Raw genomic sequence first — 20,473 nt, forward strand, 5'->3', positions numbered from 1 at the left:
CGCTGCCCGCGGAGTCGGGGGACCGCGCTGCGGGGCTCGGGGGCACAGGGGGGCGGCGGCGGCATCCGCGTGTCCCTCGGGGCGGCCTGAGGGGCTGTTCCCATCCCTCCGTGCCTTTGTGTTCGGCGGGTAAATGCCATGCGAGGTAGAGGCTAAGAAGTGCCAAAGCCATACAATGCAGGTATGGTGGTCCGTGACAGACAGGAAGCTGTGTTCAGCACGCTGGAAGCCTGAACTGCACAGTTCCGTGCTGCGGCTTCAGATTTTGAACGGCAGAAGTTTGCATTGTATTGCTTTTCTCTTTCTCTTCTGTCACGGCACGGCTCTTTACATTGTTTCAGTAACTCTGTTAAGGTAGAGTTGTAGGAAGTTTCATATGCCTTTCTGAACGTTCCTTAAAGGATGGAAGGAGAAACAAACCTCAAGGACCCTGCTGTTGTATAATTCCTTTCATAGCTGTGCTCTAACACAAGAGTAATTAGATTCTTGCCTTTATTAATTTTTCTCAGAGGTTATTCCTGCTCCTCACGGTCTGAGTACTTTAAATTTTCTTCTGAGTTTCAGCCTACACGTGTTCTGCATCAGTTTGTACCTATGGCCAAATTCTATTACTGTATTCAGTCAGTTTGCTAAGCCATAAACATTTCTGGGAAATCATGCCTGTCAAAGAGAAGGTATATATTTTGCTTTGTTACTGGGTTGAAGGAAGCTACCAAGGGAAGACTTTAGAGTTGTATAGAAGTGCAGGATTTTGGAGAAGGGCACTCCTTTTCTGGTCAAAGGCTGATAGCAGATTCTGGGAGGCATCAGGGCAGTGCTGCAGGACGGGGAGTGAGCCCCTTCTTGGAACTGGCCCCGTGGGAAGGAAGGGAGTCCTCTGTGGTAAACTGGCCTTGGGTGGAGGTTGCTTATTGCTGTTCTCCTAATGATGTCCAAAAATAGACAGTATGATGCTTTATCTGAGCTCCCTTGCCACTTTACAATGTGGCTCTTTTCCTAAACATAAATCTCAGGTTATTTTTCTTCAAGTGGCCAAAGTGGTGCCATCTCCTGCCCTTTTACCCACCTCATGATTCCCCCAGCATTGTTACCAGCACTATTGTTCAGGGGCCAGACAATGAACCGTGTCCCTGAAATGGGTCAGAATTAAACAAGGCATATTGGGAGGGTTTTGGATATATTTGTATGTGTAACTGAGACTGCTTGCATGATCTCAACTTGCACAGACATCCATATGACAACGAGGGGGCAGCGAACAGTGTGGGAGTCAGAATGAGCAGCCAAGGACGGGAACCAGTTAAGCCAGCCTTGCTGCCCAGGAAAGTGCTCCCAGCTGTGTTCCAGTTCACCCATTTTTGATGTTTCTGTTCTCTCTGCCTGATTTAACTCGCTCTGTGCTTCAAGAGTTTCACCACTTGTACCAGCACAAAGTGAGTGACGGACACACAGACATGAGCAGCCAGATTCCAGGAGCCACCAAAAGAACTGCATTTAAAACTGTCTTAAAATGCTGGGCTGTACACTGGAGCTTTGCCACTCCTACAGGAACAGAAGCTTCCAGCACTGAGGAAGGGTATTTAGCTGGGGGGGACTAACACACCAAACCAGGGCACCAAGGTTTGCCAGCTCACCTTTTACTGAATAACTAAGACCAGACGTGTTGTCAAGTCAAGAACCAGCTCATGCATTGGAAAGATGAGCCTCTGTTCCCTGAACAGAACTGTTTGTACCAGCTACACTCAGTTTCTTCATTGCAGCAGTCAAGGCTCTACCCTTTCTATAGTCTCATTTACGTAATGAGGACAGAGAGTCTCTAAGAGGTTACCTATTAATGTGAGGTATTTCCTTTTTATGTTGTCATCCCTAAAGTCATGTGGCACATCCAAAGCTGATGGTTCAAAACATCCTATTTGCTACACAATTCAAGGTAACCTAACTCCATTTTCACTCACATTTCTAGGGTGGGGCACGGTTACAATAGATGTAACTGCTTAAATCAGTTGCAAACAATAAAATCCAAAATGCCTATGTGACAATGTCCATTAAAGGCTTCTGAACACAGTTGCTACAACATAAAATGACAATGAAGCACGATTATGTGGTGTTAACAGTGTTAAAAACGTAGGCACTTGGGAAATAGTTACTGTGAAACAGAGGACATTTTGCAGAAGAAAAGGAACAAGAAAAGTTTTCTATCATTCTCTTTTTTGGAACATTTGGGTTGACAAACAGTTAAATTTTAATTTGTCTAGAAAACCAGATAGCAGTTTTCTATTCCAATCCTTAGTCTATTTCTGCAAGACGTGGGAAGGCCTGGAACAGGCAAAGCAGGAGCACAAATCTGAAACTCCCACATCTCAAGTGAGACTATTTCAGAGTCATTATCTCACTTGTTCTTACTAGAAATTCCATCTGGAAACTGCAAAGTCTTTCCCAGTGAAACTTTGAACAAAAGTTGTGGGTTTTCCCCCTACAAAAAAACTTTTAAGTAAAATTGCTAACCAGGTGGAATTAAGAATTTGAGTCTGTTCGAGTCAATTAACAATTTCCTCTTGTTGCTCCTTTAAAAAAGCAGAAAAATGGGTAAGTCTTTAATCTGATGATAGTGACATAATTGTGAACAAAAGTTAATTAGAATATGCATACGAAGAAAAATGCAAATGAATTTGCAACAATCTTGCTGTTAGAAATGTTAGTTTTAAGGTTGACAGATCACCTCAAAAGCCCCTTTTTTGCCTCAATCTGTTTCTGAAAAGCATTAGGGAGACTGCCTGAATTGAATTTAATCTTTAAGGTTTGGGGATATATTAAAATACTGCATTGAAAAAAACTTTCTGAGTGGACCTTCATTAGTTTTTCCATAGTTGCACCTGCATTTCCTGAAAAGACATTTGTAGGCAAAAGAGGAAAAAAATATAAATCCTACCATACAAAAATGATTTTCATTAAAGAATATATATGCTTGCAAGCTGGTTAGGGCAGGATGCTGATAATACCAAGGGGGCAGTTTGATCCCCGTATGGGCCACTCACTTAAGAGCTGAACTCGATCCCTCTGGGCCCCTTCCAACTCGGAGCATTGTAAGAATCTGTGTGAAGTTACTACTGCTCTTGCATACTGTTGGGGAAGACGCACAGACAGACGCATACACAAAAGCTAGTTATTCATTTCCCAAGAAACAAAAGCTATAAGAAGTGTAAAGTCTGCACGGTTTCTGGAGAATACAAATCTATAAAATACCAGAGCAAGGATGTCCCTAAGAAAGGGCACCTGCGGTGACTTGGGCTGTTTTCTGCGCGGCAGCAGAGCCCTGGGCTGCGCTGCGCTGCTCCCGCCTGGCAGCCGCTGTCCCCCGGTATCGGCTGGGCCGGTGCCACCGCACCCCGCTTGGGCAGGGCCCTGCAGACAGCGGGGCTGGAACCGCGCACGACGGGGCTCGGCCCCGGCCCCAGCGGCTGCTCCCGTGGCCAGGCGGCTTCCGACCGCTCCGGGCGAGGCAGGCACCCCCGGGGAGCGGCTGGAAGGAGCGCCCGCCACCGCCACTGGCAATGCCCCAGCGGGCAGCCGAGGCCCCGCTGCCAGGCGCGGCCCCGCTGTCAGGCTCGGCCCCGCTGCCAGGCGCGGCCCCGCTGTCAGGCTCGGCCCCGGTGTCAGGCGCGGCCCCGCTGCCAGGCTCGGCCCCGCTGTTAGGCTCGGCCCCGCTGCCAGGCGCGGCCCCGGTGTCAGGCGCGGCCCCGGTGTCAGGCGCGGCCCCGCTGCCAGGCTCGGCCCCGCTGCCAGGTTCGGCCCCGCTGCCAGGCGCGGCCCCGGTGTCAGGCTCGGCCCCGCTGCCAGGCGCGGCCCCGCTGCCAGGCTCGGCCCCGGTGTCAGGCGCGGCCCCGCTGCCAGGCTCGGCCCCGCTGCCAGGCGCGGCCCCGGTGTCAGGCGCGGCCCCGGTGTCAGGCGCGGCCCCGCTGCCAGGCTCGGCCCCGCTGCCAGGTTCGGCCCCGCTGCCAGGCGCGGCCCCGGTGTCAGGCTCGGCCCCGCTGCCAGGCGCGGCCCCGCTGCCAGGCTCGGCCCCGGTGTCAGGCGCGGCCCCGCTGCCAGGCTCGTCACTCAACGTCGCCGTCGTGACTCGCGCGTCACTTCCGTGCCCGGCGCGCGGCCCAGGCCCGGCGCGCGGCGGCGGCTCTATGGTGCGGCGGCGGCGGGGCGCGGGCCGGGGGGCGCCGGGCCGGCCCGCTCGGTGAGGGCAGCCGGACCCGCCTGCCGCGGGCTCGGGCGGCCCTGCCGTGCCCTGCTCTGCCCTGCCGTGCCCTGCTCTGCCCTGCTCTGCCCTGCCGGAGGGCGCCGGGAGCGGCAGCGATGAGCGGCGCGGAGCGGCCGGAGGGGAAGGAGGCGGCGGCCGCGGGTGACCCCGGTCGCTCGCTGGGTACGTGAGGGGAGCCGGGCCGGGCGGGACGCGAGTGCGGGGAGAGCCGAGGAAAGGCTGGAGCCGCCGCCGGGCCGCCGGGAGGCTTCGCCACAGCGGTGTTCCGGGCGGGCTCCCTCGGAGACCAGGGGTTGCCTCCCGCATCGTTCTCTGCCGTGCGGGAACCTGTAGAATAAAGGCTTTTGTCTTCCACGAGCAGACAAAAAATAATCGTAGCGTTCCCATACGAAACTTACAGGCTGTGAAATTCAGTTCTTGGAGTTCAGCATGAACTCTTGGAGTTTTGAGTGACAGGCGAAGACCTTTCATAGCCTAGCTTGTTCTCAGACTTTGAAAGCAAAGGTTGGGGGCTGTTAATGTTTAGGTACTCTTGATACATAATCAGAACTCTGATGTTGTCCATTTTTTTCTTCAGTAGACTGGAGTACTAATTTTTTTTAAATTTTTGGTTTTTTTAAGATATATATGGAAGTTATATTTCTCTCTTTCTATTCTCCTGCTGTTCACATAAAAGGGTTTACCAGGAAGCTTGTGATACAGGACTAAGGGATGAATAAAAAAGAAGAGGAAGACAGAAGTCCAGTTTAGTTGAAAAAGTGCAGAGAATTTTAATGTGTTTTCATGCATTTCATTTTTTGAAAAGGAAAATATAGTTCCTCTAGGTGAAACTTGAAGTGTGTGCTGACCTGAACAGCCTTGCTGTTCTTTGGTGTAGGTCCTAGTGATGCGTCTCCAGATGAAGGAGTTGTAGAAGATCTGCCTTTAATAGATGAGAAAGCTGTGGAGCAGCTGACTGAAGGATTGATTTCCCACTATCTGCCTGACCTTCGGCGATCAAAATCAGCGCTGCAGGAACTTACGTAAGCAGATTTTTGAAACCAACTTCATACACATGCATACTGGGATTGCTGCTCTTTTCAATACAATGTGCCAGCTCCCTTTAACTGGAATATAGTTTATCAGCATTTCTGTATCCTGACCTGAGCAGCCTGAATAATCCAGTGATCTATGGGAGTGCCAGGGGGTGTATAAGCTGCAGTGCAGCCTGTGAGCACTATGGCTGAAGAATGTGTAACACTAGAAGACCAAAATCCCCTAAGCCAGGCAGAGCAGAATTTCTTAAATGCTAGATTTCTTAAATGCTTATTCACTTCTGTAGTGGAAAAGTGTGCTAAAAGCTGGATTTATTTTGCTTGGAAACATGCAGTTTGTATTCAGAGCAGCTTGTAGTGAGATATATTGTTTGTTGTTCAGTTTCTAAACCAAATTGCAAAACCACTTGAAAAATAGAAGTAAGGAGTTAGATAAGAGTTCTTTGTACACCGATGCCTCACTAATAACCAAGAATAGTTGATTTCAAATGCAGATCAGGTCTGCCATGGATACAGAGATACTGGAAAGAGCTTTACACAGATCCATCGCAGGTTTTGCAGGGTACCTTAGTTTGGGTTTCACTATGCATGATGTGGTTATGCTCCTGCCAAGGACAGCCTTTGTCTGGAAAGACTTGAGCTGATTTGTGTGGGATGGAGATCCTTAATAATCACCAGGAGTCCACACGAGTCCTGTACAGAAATAACTTAGTCCTGCATCGTGACGCAGAGGCACCCAAGTGGAAAGTCAAGAGCTAATTGTTCTTCCTGTCAGTCAACTACTGCAACCTGGAGAGTGCCTCTTCAGGGTTTTTGGGATATTTATCCTGGATATCCATGTGCTGTATGATACCAGCTGAACTTGTGCAACAAATAGCAGCTTGGACTTTTCTAAAGTAATTTACTCATGTTTTTATTGAAATCACCTAGCAATGCATAAGAGGAATCTGATACTGAGAAGTGTGTATTGATACTGTTTTGATTAAAAGTCTATTTAAAGGGCTGGTTGAAAAGCATATGTGGTGCCTGATTTATGGATTTATGCATCTTTTTTTGTTTTAGACAGAACCAAGTGGTACTGCTAGAAACATTAGAGCAAGAAATTTCAAAATTCAAAGAGTGTAACTCCATTGTTGATATCAATGCTTTGGTAAGTATCAGTAATGCCTTTTAAATTCTAGATTAGCATAGATTTTCTTGCTGAAGCATTCCTAGCAGCTTGTATCTTTTCCTTTTTCTTAATGACCTACAGTTCAGGTATTAGGGACAAACTAGTTCAGGTATTAGGGACAAACTGCTGGGTGAGGTGGGAACCAGCATGTTTGCCTTAATAGGAAGGGCAGTGGGAATAGAGTGCAGGCACAGTCAGGCAGCATTGGTGGGACTGGCTGTTCAGAGCCAGCAGCCAAAGCAAGTGTACACATTTTTTCAGTAGGATTGAGACTCCACCATGGGCTCTGTGCACCTCCCCACACTATCAGGAATGGTTCATTAAACACTCCTGTATGGTGCATAAAGTTGTAATATTTTTATTCTGTTTCATGAATCTTAACTCAGTAGATTACTGTGTGTAACTGTTGAGATGTAGTAGTTTTCTATATTAATATATGTGATATGTACATTTTATATATATACCTGAATATGTTTGTTCCATTATCAAACTGTTCTGGTAATCACTGTGTTTGATTGCTATTTTACTGTGTAGCTTTATAAAACGACTATTCTAACTTTACAGTCAATGCTTTAACAGTTATGGTTTTTAAGTTTTCAGAAGCTAAACACTATCACAACAAGTTAGTGAATATAAGAAATGAAATGATGATGCTGCATGAGAAGACATCAAAGTTAAAAGTAAGTGGGATAAATATTTTTACTTTCCAATACAGATATTTACTTATGTATCATTGACTTCCAACTTTTATTTTGGATGCATGCTGAAAATTCTGATTAAAATAGAATTTTATCTTAAAATGATGTTTTCAGCAGCTCCAAGCCATGTATGTTTTTAACCTTTCACTTGCTCCTAATGGTGCTCAAGCATCTTACACATCTGAACTACTCTTTCAGTGTAATCTTCATGTTTGGGTGTGTAAGAATCATGCTTGTTTTGTTGCTTAGTCCACTCCATTCCAGGCAGTTCTCTTTGTTGTTTCAGTTGCATTTCAATGGAAACGAGACTGTCACAAATGTAAGAATTTCTCCTTCTGTTTAATGTACCATGAACAGTGGCATAAGTTCACTGGTTTCATGCTATATAGACAACCTGGTTACATTCTGGCAAGATTGGTCAGTGTGCTCAACAAGAGAATTTTTTCTTGGAGGCAGTAAATTGAATGGTAAGAACCTTGTCAGGGATACCCAAAGGATGACTTTTAGTGAGACTGAAGGGGCTCCAGTTTGTGTTTTCCCAGGGTAGATCACAAACTTCCCATTTCTGAACAGTAAGCTGGAAGTGGCAGGGATGAAGCAAAAAGGAACAGTTTATGCTGCATTCAGTCACAAGGAGGATGTGTTGGAGAGAGGCAGAATGGGAGGGATTTTGTTTGTTGCTTCAACTCAAATATATCTATAAAACTTACAGTTATTTTCTTGTCTTTTCTGTTTAGAAAAGAGCACTTAAGCTGCAACAAAAGAGGCAGAAGGAAGAATTGGAACGAGAGCAGCAACGTGAGAAGGAACTTGAAAGAGAAAAACAGTTAACAGCAAAACCTGCAAAGAGGACCTGAAAACAGAGCATGCAGCAACTTGTCTGAATTAATGATTTCTACATTCACTGGAATTAAGGCAGACTTTGCTTAAATTGGGCTATAGCTGTTGCTAGCAACGGTCTACTCTATGGTATTATAAATTCCAGAATGGTAATAATAGAGTTGGTAACATTCACATTTTTTAATTTCAGCCATTCAAGTTGCCTTCTTTTGTAATGCTATGCAGTTTGATATTATAATGTAAGTTAATTTTTATATATATATGTATATAGGAGAACTAGACATCGTAGTTTTAAGTACCTATCCATTTTTGTATTCTTCTCTTCTTTTGGTGTTTAGAATTCTGAGAGATTTGATGACTGGCACACATTTTTCAGACAGAATGCAGAGAACTTCTTAAAGTTCAGTTCTCATCACCAGACTTCAGTGGCTGCATTTTCACTGAAACTGCTTTGTTTCATGCAGTTGGGATCTGTCTTTGATCTTAAATACTGATTTCTTGTGCAGCCTTAGTTTGATCCATCTCTAAAGAACTGAATAGCAGTGTGTTTGCTTTAAAGTTTATTGCAGCAATGTTTTTTTAATTTTTTTTTTTTTTGTCATCAAGTAACTTAGGAACAGCTTTAAAGTAACTTCTGAATAAGTTCCCAGCTGAAATGATTGGCAGGGGAGAAGCAGAACACTAAAGATTGTCAAAATTTATGTGTGCACAATGCAAAGATTAATGAATTTGTGCTTCCACAAACGTTTAAGTCAAACCAGGAAACTCTTGCTTCTGTAATGGTTTATTAGGAAGACTTGTGTGGTCTAAGCATATTCTTGTGGGATTAGAAGTTGTTATTTCTTTATCTTGTGTGACAAAATAAAACATAACCAAACCTAAAATTCTCCACTTCATGTGAAATTCAGCCACCTGTAGGAAACTACTGCATTTAGGTTTTTTTCCTTAACAAATGAATCATTTGCACTTTGGGGCTATCCAAGAGGTTTTTGTTTAATAGAGTCCTCACCCAGACTGATGATTATATTAGTGTCTATTGATGAGAAATTTGGAATGGAGGTTGATACCCATTTCTCTGAATGTAATTCCTATCTTGCAGCACTTGGTGTGAACTCTCATTCAAATGAATGTACAAATTGTCTAGACTAGTGAAAGAGCTTTAAATTATTTGTTCCTACAGTCTAACAAACTAGTTATTTTATAACTGTGTTTCTTTTCAAGTATATCTGTGTTTCTTTTTAAGTAATAATGTAAATGATGTGTTTTGAAGTAAGATAAAGGGTAAGCTATGTAGAGTTTTCCATAAAATATGTGTAGGAATGTATCACAGGGGCGGAGTCAATTTTACTTTTCCTTCTGTTTTAGATGACTCACACAGTGTGCGCCTGCCTGGACTTTCTGTACTGTAATTTTCTGAACTCCTAATTTCCTGTTGTTAATATTTGTTATCTTCTTCTGTGAAAGACTTACTCTAACAAGTACCCAGGAGTCATGCAAGGTAAACTGGGATAATGTTTTGGGGCAAGGAGAACAAACTACTTAAAGCAGTCTGAAGAGACATTGAAATGCTTTTAGTGAAGCAGTATTAGATTAAAACTTTCCCTAGGTATTTTTCCCCGAAGTTGACTCATGGCTGTTAATTGCCAGTGGATTGTTGGCCTCTGCTGTGGTTTGTATGTATTTCTAAGAGAAATGTAAAGAATTTCCACAGTCCATTTTTTTGGAGCAGAATGTACATAACTAAATGTTGTCTAAGTATTTTATTTTGTAATGTACTTTCACAGTCAGATTCTGGGAATTAAAATCGTTCTCATTAAACTATAACATGAAACTGGATGCCTCAGTATCCAAATCAGGATTGAATTCCTTTGATATTTCTTGATTTGTATGGCCTCATAGAATCCAGTTTACTGTGTCAAGTCATTCTCTCTCTCTGTCAAGAGCTGTGTGGTTTTTTCCAAAGAACTGTGGTTTTGTGGGATTTTGTTTTGTTTTGTTTCAAAAAAAAATTGTGGTTACTTTAATTAAACTAAGAAATTCATAGAAATTGATACTTTTGAAATTTGGTACATTTCAGCATTTGGAATAATTTCCAGTCAAAGCAGTAAAAGCTGACAGTACTTACTTGAGGAATCACATGCACATGCATCAAAATGTAATTGATTAATTTTTCCCATAAAAGCATGGTAAAATCTGGGTTTTCTATTAATAAGGACTTTATTTTATTAAATGACCTTTCTGTAATAAAGGGGGGAAATTAATAAAAATTTATAGGATTAAGTTTGTTCCATTTACATTACTTCTCTTAATGTGTTCTTAAATTACTTCAGTGAAAACTATAATTCATTATCTCCATAGGATGTTCTACCAAATACTCTTGTAAGTCTTAATGCATAAAAGTAAATGCTGCATTGGATGAAATTAACAATACTGACATCTAAAAATATGTGCTTGCATCATCATGCAGAGCTTGAGTGAGCAGTTCTGTTGCTGTGTACACTTAGTCGTGCTTGATTTTGTAAAAAGTTACTCATGGAATAGATAAATGTGGTAGTACGTGGTTAGGGTTAGGCAGTGTGTGCCCAGCCCTCACACAGCAGCTCCCACCCTCTCATCCTGCCTGGACTTTGGAAAGGTGAAGGCAGTGCTCCCTACGGCTGCTGGAGGCCCCTGTGCTACAGGTGAGTTTCTTCCTGTTTGGTTTGTGAGTTTCTGAATGATGGAATTCATTTGAGTAATTTTTTTTAATTAAAACTGCAGGATGTCTCTGTAAGCAGTCTGTGGAGAAATATGCATGGGAGCTTAAAGAAAATACTGCAATGTTTAAAGGCAGTCCTAAAAATACCCAGCCCAACAATTTTCTCATGAACAGAGATGAGGATCAACCTCTTAGAACAAAAAATGTGGAAAAAGGCTGCATTCTGATTATACAAACGCAGCTGGAAACAGGAAGTTGAGAAACTCATAAAGATTATAAAAATGGGCAGTTTGGGTGTTTTAAATGATATAACTATAAGCCCTGGGGCTTTTTTCTCTTTAGAGAAGTCTCTGTATTAACAAAAAAGTCTGATCTCCATGACACACTTTAAAAAATACTGATTTGTGTCTTTCAGTACATTTTCTGTCCAGTAAAACCCAGTGTGGTGGGTGTTCAGCAGCTTTGAAAAGAGAGCCTTTGCCTATCACTGGGGGATGCACTCCATCAGAGCTCATTTATTATTAATTATTGATCTACTAAGGGTTTTGGTGTTATTTTATTAAGCTTAATATTTTTGCTGTTTTCCTGTCTATGGAAAAGGGCTGCTAGATTATAGCTTAGGGCAGGTGCTCACTGGAGAAAGTTCAGATATTAAATTATCAGTGGTCACTCCATGGCAGGTATTGCAGTGGTCGTGATTCTGGTGTCGGTACCGGCGGTGTGGGTGACCCGTGCTCTGTGTGTCCAGGTGGGACCGGGCTGCAGCCTGGGATGGAGGCCAATGCCGAATGCACGGCCGGCTTTCGACCAGGGACTGGCAGGGGGCCAGGATTAGGACTGGAGTTTCAAAATTTGGGGAAGCTCCCGGGTTGGAGCCGTAGGTGCCATCGGTGCCTGTCCGGAGGGGAGCGCCCGGCTCAGCCCCTCGCGGGGGCTCAGCGACCACCGCCGGCTGCGCCACCCGGCCCTGCCCTGCCCTGCCCGGCCCGGCCCTTCCCGGCCGGACCGCGGCCTTTGCCCGCGGCCGGGCAGCAGCCGGAGCCCCGAGCTCCGCCCCGCCGCTCCCGGCACCGGCGCCGATCGCACACGGGCCGGTGGCGCGGTCCGTGCTCGGCGCAAGGAGCGGTGAGTGCGGGGCGGGGAGCGGGCCCGGGGCTGAGGGGGCGGGTGTCGGCTTGGGCCGGGCAGGGAGGCGGCCGGCGGGGGGCCGTGCCGGCGGGGCAGCCTGTGGGCAGCCTGCGGGGAGCCTGCGGGGAGCCTGCGGGCCGCAGCGGCCTCGCCGAGCGCGGAGCGGGTCGTGCCCCGGGCCCGGGGTCAGGGCCCTGCTCCCCCCGCCGGGCCGGCTGCCTCGGGCTCGGGGGCGCGGAGCAGCGGAGCAGCAGCGGCCGCTGTGACCGGCGCTGAGGGGCTCGCAGGCTCTGGAGCCGGCCGGGGAGCTGCCCGCACACGTGCACGGGTGGAATGCTTAAACTGCTGATCTGCGCTAGCTGTTTAAAGAATAGTTGCAATGATCTGTACTTCTTGCCAGTAGGACTTCTCTAACTATTTGTTCCAACTTCCTTCAATCAACTGGTCCGATAAAGTAGGCAGTCTGAGGAGCTTAGCCTACGGTAGGTGTCCTGGAGAGGAAGAAATTGCAGTTTTCCTGGGCAAGAACTCTGCAAGAACCGCCGTGCTTCGATTACGTGTTTGTTCTAGGCTCTAGTTGAGATACTGAGGTACTGAGCTCTCCTGCTCAGTCTTAACTATCATTTCTTTAAAGTGAATTTTCTTCAGTATTAAACAGACTTATTCTAAAAACATGCAAACAAATAGCCTTAGAGTGAAAGGGAAAAGAGATCTATAAATGGAAGTAGACATTTTTAAATACCTGCCTGCACAGATGATAAACAGCCTTCTAAAGTGGAACTAACTTCCCATGGATTTGGGCATTTTGTTCTGAATGGGGAAGGGATAAGAAGAAAATGTTTGCATCATGTTTTGGATCTGCAAAACAAAATTTTTAACATTTGTTTTACAGTGGATGCCTCTGAGATTTTTCCCTCTCTGTCCTAAATTGTAACTGTAAGGATTAATAACGGGGCATATTGGTAAAGAATTATAAAGAATTCATGGTACACAGATATGAGGGATGTGAAGATAGCACATAGAGGTGCAGAATGAGTTGCTCAACTACATCTAGTGTAGTGGGGAATTTTTGAAGCTGACATTGGCAGATTTTCTTGAAAATATTTGAGGTTTCTAGTGTAATTTTGAAATGCTGGTCTGTAAGTAACATAAATGAGTAAATAAATGAAAAAGCTGCATGTCTTGCCTGATGACTCGAGGAATTTAGTATTATAATTTTTGCCTTGAAAACTAATCCTGGCATTTAAATAAATATAAATTCTCCTGCCTGTAATTGTTACTGGTGCCTTTCCTTATCTCCTAGCTTCCCGCTTAATGAAAGATGTCAGCAGTTGGAGCAGTGTTTTCCTGCTCCTGTCTCCGTTCTGGTGTGTGGTTGCTGAAACCAGGAATGCAGAAGATGAGCTCCTTTGGCTTACACACAGCAGCCAGGTGTGCTGCCAAGGATTATTATGAAGTACTTGTGTTGGGTGGAGGCGCTGGTGGAATCGCCATGAGTGCTCGGATGAAGAGGAAAGTGGGGGCAGAAAATGTGGCTGTTGTTGAGCCAAGTAAGGTGAGTGTCCCTCTGCTGTTAAGCACTGTAAAGAGTAAACGTTTTACATGTGACCAGATGGGTCTGATTCTCATCCCTCTCCAGTCCCACACGTTTTTAACTGTGGAAAGTAAGCCAACTAACAAATCTTTCAAAAGGTTTTGTATGACACTTTCTTCTCCATGAGATTGGTGCATCCCTGCAGGTTTGCCATGGAAAAATCTTGGTTGTTTATACAGCTTCTTTTGTTAAGAATAATACAATGTTTAGAGTACATTGCTCCCATTTGGAGTGATGTGCCTTTAAGTCCCTTTAAGCAGTTTTGAAATGTCCATTTGAACTTTTATTTCAGACCCATTACTATCAGCCCCTGTGGACCCTGGTTGGTGGTGGTGCAAAGCCCCTGGCAGCTTCTGCACGTCCAATGGGAAGTGTAATGCCTACTGGTGTTAAGTGGATCAAATCTCAAGTTACAGCATTGGATCCAGATAAGAACTGTGTCTGGCTGGAGAATGATATCAGGGTAATAATGTAAAAAAAAAAAAAAAGAAAAATTTTTTTTTTATTTTATATCATGAGTTCTGTCCTCTTCCTGCAGATTCCCTTAAAACTTTAGAATTGCCTATTGAGCAAGGCCTCCAGCATCTAGGAGGCTGGGAAATTCCAATTAGTCTTATGTACCTGATCCTAAAATCTTTTTAAAATAAAAATTGTGGTAGATAACTAGGTTAGAATAACATCAACTTAAAATACTATTATCATAAGCCTTTGCCCTGTTTATGGTGAACTGAACAGAAAAGGGGGAATATTTTGCTCCAGTTACCTGGGTCTGTGTATAACAGAGGCTGTGTGTGTAACTCATAATGCAGTTAGAATTTTAATTGGAATTCTTAGAGCTTAATTTATGCTATTGATGTTCCCTATATCTCCTTCCTTGTGACTGTTGCTTCAGGTAACTGAAATTTACTTTGAGGTAATGCTTTGGTTTCTTTGTCTAAAATACTTTTTGTTCCTTACACAACAGGTATCTTACAAGTATCTGATAATTGCTCTTGGAATTAGTCTGCATTATGAAAAGGTATTTGTTTTACAGTAATCATATATTTACTAATTTTAATAGCATCACGTACATTCATAAAAGTAAATGGCTTTTCAGAACTGTTTATACTGCAAGGTATTGAACACTATTAAAGAGCTAGAAGACAGATAATGACTTCACTCCTTCCACAGATCTCTGTGTAATAACCCAAATTACCCTTGACAACTTTGTTGCATCTCTATGGCAATATCAGTAGATGGGGCAGCAAGTTAAATCCAGAACTTTAGGGCAGCTGTAATAATGAGGTGATAAGGTGTGCTGACTGGAGTCTGAGGCATCTCTAACGTAAACAGAACGAGGAACACGGAGCAGTCAATAAAATCTGACCTGCAGAATTAATTTGAGCTACTCTCACCTTTCTTAAAGGATGCACTTCTAAAGGAGCCAGCTGAGTTACCAGGCTGGTGTTTAAATAGGCCCTGGGGCCCTTCCCTAGTGAGGTGTTTCCTGTACACTTCACACAGTGGCACTCTGAGGAAAATGTTGGTGCAAGAATGACCACAGGGGTGTGTAGGAGGAGGAAAACAAAAGCAGGATGTCTGAGCAATTTGACTCTTGTGGTTCTACCCTGACCTGAATATGATGTAGTACCTGACAATATATTTAAGTATCTCTTTGAAAAGCTTTCAAGATACATGTCAAGCAAGAGCTGGTCTCAGCTACAGTCACAAATAAGCTCTGGTGATTAGGTCAGTGGAATGAGGAGTTGCAGCATGTTCAGTGACCCTCCTCTCAGTCTTCGTATCTATTGCTTCAGTACAAGATGATAAAAGTAAATTCAGTCTTCTCTAGTAGAAGCCGTGTAACACAGCTAATCACACTCTGTAATGAAAACTCATAGTAACTTTAAAACAAAAGTGGACACTTGAAAAAGGGGGATGGTTTCTCTTCATCAGCAGTGTATTCTGGTGCAGACTGGAACATCCCAAACACATGGCAGTGCATGTAACATGTTCTGTATTCTCACAGAATTGCTGCAATCCATTATTTTGAAATGGGTACCACTTCCTTTCTCACAAGCAGATGCTCAGGACATAGTAGGAGTAATAGAGAAATAATTACTGGATGCAGATTAGTTAAAATTATCCTAGGCAAATACAGGTATCTGCACTGACTACACAAAAGTTTAATTCACCTTACAAATTTTCATCATGCTTTTTTTATATATGATTTTTACTTGTGATTATGTTTATATAATCTTATTCTGAATTTCATTCTGCAAAAACTTGGGACTGGGTCTGCACCGAAGACTTATGCTCAGATGTTGCAGACCATTTTTACTAAATGTACATCTACAAAATCATATACTAAATTCTAAAGGAAATAACTGTTTTATTGATGGGCCTGTTTTTAAAAATACCAAGTAGCAACTAAGTATGGACTTTCTTATTGATAGAAACTTCTTACGTAGTTATTTCTTAGTCTGTATTTAATACTTGTCAATGATGACAAAACTTTTGCCATCTGTACTTGAAACCTTAATTTCTCTTTTCCTAGATCAAAGGCTTGCCTGAAGGTTTTAATCACCCTAAAATAGGTTCCAATTATTCAGCCCAGACAGTAGAGAAAACATGGAGAGCTTTACAAGATTTTAAGGAAGGAAATGCTATCTTCACTTTTCCAAATACTCCAGTGAAGTGTGCAGGGGCTCCTCAGAAGATTATGTATTTATCAGACGCATACATGAGAAAAGTAAGTATTTTACCCTCTCTGCCAGTGCTTTTTCTCACAGTTGGAAGGAAGGCTTGTTCTACGGGTTTCATATTATCTTTAAAACAAATATAAACCACATGAGAGTGCTGTGACTCAGGATTATTAAAGTGACTGAGTTGCTATTTCATTTTTAATGTATAAAGAATGCAGGTAAATGGATTGTACATAAGTATTTAGCATATATTTAATACCAGAGAAACTTGTAGAATTTAGAAATTCAGTTCAGAATTTCATACTGGAAGAATGGCTCGCCCTGCTTCTGGTGAGCAGCAGATACAACTGTTATCAGCCTAATTTATTACTATACATGGTGCACCATAACAATGCTGGCTGGAATTACATCATTCTTGTTACTTTAAGTACTTAATATCTGTTGCCATTTGTCTGCTAGTCTGAAAAGTGGCTATGCTTGCTCCTTGGGGTGCATTGTCTCAGCATCAGGAGGAGTCTTAGCCAGGCTGTTAAAGAAAGCTTAGTGGAAGCAAAAGAAAACTTCAGGTGGAAGCGTCAGGCTTCATGTGTGTTTAAGTTTCATGAGCTACCTGCTGGGTGAGTACCTGAATTATGCACAGAATTGAAGATTTCCAAAAGCTTTTTAACACCAAACTGCTTCAAGAATTTAACCTGGATAGAGTAGTTCCTCAGTGCTTTGCAGCCACCTCTTCTCATGAGTTGTGTGAGGTATCTTCCATACCTCATGCTGAAAGAGTCTACCTTCTAACATGCTGTGAAATATTAATTAAACATTCATTAATAATTGACCTGCATGAATAGTTCTATCAACTCTTTAGTAGTGCAGCACAGTTCTTTTGTCTCTTCTTGTCACAGTTTCTTAATAGAAAAGGCTAATTGGATCTCCTCCTGCAGACAGGAAAACGTTCCAAAGCAAACATCATGTTCAACACCTCACTTGGTGTGATTTTTGCTGTTAAGAAATATGCTGATGCATTGCTTGAAGTAGTAAAGGACAGGAATCTTGCTGTTAACTACAAGCGCAACCTCATAGAAGTTCGAGCAGACAAGCAAGAAGCTGTGTTTGAAAACTTGGACAAACCTGGAGTGACAGAAGTTTATCAGGTCAGGAGCTTTCAGACCTCTCATTTGGTTCTATTTATTTTCCTTGTGTACTGCAAAGTAACTTCTACATTGTTATATAACAGTCTGCTTTATTGTGCATTGCTGTTCCCCCTGAGAGTACTATCTCTAACTTTAGCAGAATATTAAAAATTTTGAAACCAAGGTGGAGAGAAGAAAAAATGTCTCATAAATAATGCCTGGAGTCCTGTATGCCATGGGAGTGTCTCAGGTGTGTATGGAGGAAGGCAAATTGCTTCCAAATGGAGTTGCTTGATAAGGTTCATGTTAATTAAAGGATGCACTTGAAATTTGAGAGCAGATTTTTATTCTATATACTTGTGTTTAAAAAACCAAAACAGACACAAACCCAAGAAACCCTCTCTCCACACTGTGCTTTTTGCTTTTTACCAAGAGACAGAGTTTGCTCTGGTGAACTAACCATTTAGTGCCTTTTCTTTCTGTTCAGTATGAAATGCTTCATGTCACACCCCCAATGGGGCCACCTGCTGTACTCATTAACAGTCCTGTCTCAGATGCAAGCGGCTGGGTGGATGTAGATAAGGAGACTCTACAACATAAAAAGTATCCTAATGTCTTTGGTATTGGAGACTGCACCAACCTTCCAACATCAAAAACTGCTGCAGCCGTAGGTAAAGTTGCATGTGTATGTTTGTGTGTGTAAATGACAACAGCGGAGTCACAGTAAGCTCTTTGTTTAGTTTGCTACTCCTGAGGTCATGACTTCAGTTCTGAGCCTTCCAAAAGACCAGTCTCCTGGGCCAACTAGCTAGCTACAGACCATGTTGATGCCACTAACCCAACACTTCCATTGTTCCAGATGCCTCACAGATTAACTAATTCTATTTTTTGTGCTCATAGAATGTCATATAATGAATGAAGTGTTCTTCAGTAAGTGTTCATCATTCAGTAATGAACCTTTTTGCTTTATCCTAGCTCCTCATGCATGTGTCACCTAACTGATAAGTCACTATCAAAAAAATCACATGTTCTGGCCTTGTAGCCACAGGTTCCACAATTAAAACACTTTAAGTGTATGGTCTCCCAGCTCATAAAAGGCAAATAAGAGTAGAAAAAACCCAGGCTATACAGTACGTTATTGATGTAATGAAAGGGTGGGGTACTTAGCTTCAGTAAATGGGTCTACAGTTACAGCACTCAAAATGAAACACAACTTCAGTGTGCCAGAACACTAGTGTTTGATAAGACTGAGCAAGTATAATTTATCATAGGAGAATGGGCACAGGCTAAAAATATCAGCTCAAGTTTCATTAAGCTTTAACATGTTCGAAACAGTGAGGTCAAAACATTAGTCTTTTTTAATCTGGGACAGTAAACTTACATGTAAGTTCAATTGAAGCTGAATTGTTCAACAAAATGCCTGGCTACTACTGCTTGCTTTAGTAATGACAATAATCGTTGGCTGTAACAGTCTTAGTACATTTCTATTTTTTTCTTATTTAGCTGCACAGTCTGGAGTCCTTGACAAAACTATTTCTCTGGTAATGAAGAACAAGTTGCCAGTTAAAAAGGTACTTACAATTCTTAAGGAGAAATTCTCTTGAATGTTTTCTCCCTCCTTATGCAGGAAGTCTTGCAAGCAGCTGAGTGTGTGAACCAGAAGGCAGGAAAGGCTTTGCCTCTGCAGTTGTGGTGCTAAATGGTTACCTGCTGCATGTCAGAGTAGTAATGGAATTGCACGGTTCATACTGCCATTGAAAGTATTACCTCTTTGATGCCCTGACTTCTGAGTTGAGAGAAGGGCAGAGGCTGGTTAGTCAGGGTTTTCATCAGTGCAAGTGATTTACTTGCACTGTTAAGGTAATAGCTGCTCCAGAAAAAACTCTTGCAATCTTGCTTCTCCGGTGTAGGACATGATCTTCTAAGGAGTTAAAACTGAAGCTTCTGTACTACATCTGTTAAGCCTAAATTATGTTCAAATTTGTCCTTGAGCCTTTACTTTTATTTTACACATGGCTTCCTTGGGGGCACAAACCTGAATATCCTCAAATTCTCTGGAAATTCTCACTTAAGATCTGTTGGCTTGTTGAAGTAAATACCAGCTCTCATCCAGATCTGCTAGTCATCAGTTTCACTGGTTACAATAACCAACCATTAATGACATTATGCCCTATTGTTCTAGGTTAGGTCTAATTTAAGCAATGTTAAGCAGATCTACATTTGAAAGAGTGGCTTAGGATTATGGTTAATAAACCAGAACTGGCTTAGCAGCCTTCCAACTTCAATGATATTTACACTGGAAATGCAGAAACCTCCTGGAGTGTTTTTGAAATGTGAATGTTAACCATGGCTTGTAAAACCTCAGCCTTTAGGCTTTGTTCAGAATAATGAGAAGTGGGTATATTTCATTGCAGTATGATGGATACACATCCTGCCCACTAGTAACAGGCTACAACAAGGTGATTCTGGCGGAGTTTGACTACAACGGTCAGCCTTTGGAGACCTTTCCCATTGACCAGAGTAAGGAGAGAACAACCATGTACCATATGAAAGCTGATATGATGCCTCTGCTCTATTGGAATGCTCTGCTGAAGTAAGTATAAGAAAAACAATCAGGTATAGACACCTGTTCTGGTTTAGGTCCTTGCTAGAATAGAAGCAAAGTACATCCTCACTTGTGATCAGAGCAACACTCTAACGCTCATCTCTTCACAGAACAGTGTCTTAAAAGAAAAAACCCTTTTCCCAAGCCCTACTTTGATAGTAAGTGAAAGAACTTTCTCTGTTTCCAGGGGATATTGGGGAGGACCAGCTCCTGTCAGGAAGCTAATGCATCTGGGCTTGAAGTAACTGCTGGTCCTCAGCATTGGTTATAACCTTCCAAAGAAGTGGACTGGTTTCACACTGGATCAGTACATATCTTCCCTCTTGGAATACCTGGCAGGCATTTAATTTTTTTTTTTTAATCAAGCTTTGGTCATTAAATCACTTTTCCTCCTACTATGGATTAAAGCCTTTTTAGTGCTATTTCCATGCTCTTTTATGTAAACTGAGGCCTTAGACTACTTCTGTATTCACACAGGAATCTGACCTTGCCTTACCCTACAGATTACTACAGGAATTGCTAGAACAATAAACACATTCAAAGCTATTGTGTATGTAAAATTTTCTTCCTGAACCTAAACTGATTTGTCTGCATCCAAGTTCAATGCACACACTGGATTTAACAGTGATTCAATGCTAGTAAAATGGC

At 42.9% G+C, this 20,473-nt stretch overlaps 3 protein-coding genes across 4 annotated transcripts; all 3 read left to right on the top strand.

Annotated features, from left to right (window-relative positions):
* Positions 1–175: 175 nt before the first annotated feature.
* LOC119705155 (skin secretory protein xP2-like) lies at positions 176–4,229 on the top strand. Its single transcript, XM_038147244.1, has 2 exons — positions 176–278; positions 3,304–4,229. The coding sequence occupies exons 1-2, from the start codon at positions 176–178 to the stop codon at positions 4,227–4,229; spliced, it is 1,029 nt and encodes a 342-aa protein (XP_038003172.1).
* Positions 4,116–10,286, top strand: BLOC1S6 (biogenesis of lysosomal organelles complex 1 subunit 6). The gene is made up of 5 exons (XM_038147054.1): positions 4,116–4,411; positions 5,127–5,271; positions 6,346–6,433; positions 7,048–7,134; positions 7,890–10,286. Exons 1-5 carry the CDS (start codon positions 4,345–4,347, stop codon positions 8,007–8,009), a joined length of 507 nt encoding a protein of 168 aa, XP_038002982.1. The 5' UTR covers positions 4,116–4,344; the 3' UTR covers positions 8,010–10,286.
* Positions 10,287–11,556: 1,270 nt separating this feature from the next.
* Positions 11,557–20,371, top strand: SQOR (sulfide quinone oxidoreductase). 2 transcript variants are annotated; one of them, XM_038147050.1, is made up of 10 exons: positions 11,557–11,815; positions 13,122–13,373; positions 13,705–13,875; positions 14,377–14,430; positions 15,949–16,143; positions 17,032–17,241; positions 17,708–17,891; positions 18,724–18,791; positions 19,635–19,813; positions 20,013–20,371. In XM_038147050.1, the coding sequence occupies exons 2-10, from the start codon at positions 13,140–13,142 to the stop codon at positions 20,068–20,070; spliced, it is 1,353 nt and encodes a 450-aa protein (XP_038002978.1). In that variant the 5' UTR covers positions 11,557–11,815; positions 13,122–13,139; the 3' UTR covers positions 20,071–20,371. The 2 variants fall into 2 exon arrangements, with proteins under 2 accessions (XP_038002978.1, XP_038002979.1); XM_038147051.1 differs by lacking the exon at positions 11,557–11,815 and adding an exon at positions 11,930–12,300.
* The last annotated feature ends 102 nt before the right edge of the window (positions 20,372–20,473 follow it).

Source organism: Motacilla alba, chromosome 10 (assembly GCF_015832195.1).
Source record: "Motacilla alba alba isolate MOTALB_02 chromosome 10, Motacilla_alba_V1.0_pri, whole genome shotgun sequence".
In the NCBI taxonomy this organism is placed as follows: domain Eukaryota; kingdom Metazoa; phylum Chordata; class Aves; order Passeriformes; family Motacillidae; genus Motacilla; species Motacilla alba.

What these genes read in the sequence shown, in the direction of transcription:
- LOC119705155 (XM_038147244.1), top strand. Translation starts at nt 176, where the DNA reads ATGCAGGTATGGTGGTCCGTGACAGACAGGAAGCTGTGTTCAGCACGC. An exon ending in TCAGATTTTGAACGGCAGAA is followed by an intron (nt 279 to 3,303) that starts GTTTGCATTGTA and finishes TCTGCGCGGCAG; the next exon opens with CAGAGCCCTGGGCTGCGCTG.
- SQOR (XM_038147050.1), top strand. Translation starts at nt 13,140, where the DNA reads ATGTCAGCAGTTGGAGCAGTGTTTTCCTGCTCCTGTCTCCGTTCTGGT. An exon ending in GGCTGGAGAATGATATCAGG is followed by an intron (nt 13,876 to 14,376) that starts GTAATAATGTAA and finishes CTTACACAACAG; the next exon opens with GTATCTTACAAGTATCTGAT. An exon ending in CAGACGCATACATGAGAAAA is followed by an intron (nt 16,144 to 17,031) that starts GTAAGTATTTTA and finishes CTCCTCCTGCAG; the next exon opens with ACAGGAAAACGTTCCAAAGC.
- BLOC1S6 (XM_038147054.1), top strand. Translation starts at nt 4,345, where the DNA reads ATGAGCGGCGCGGAGCGGCCGGAGGGGAAGGAGGCGGCGGCCGCGGGT. An exon ending in TGACCCCGGTCGCTCGCTGG is followed by an intron (nt 4,412 to 5,126) that starts GTACGTGAGGGG and finishes TCTTTGGTGTAG; the next exon opens with GTCCTAGTGATGCGTCTCCA. An exon ending in TCAGCGCTGCAGGAACTTAC is followed by an intron (nt 5,272 to 6,345) that starts GTAAGCAGATTT and finishes TTTTTGTTTTAG; the next exon opens with ACAGAACCAAGTGGTACTGC.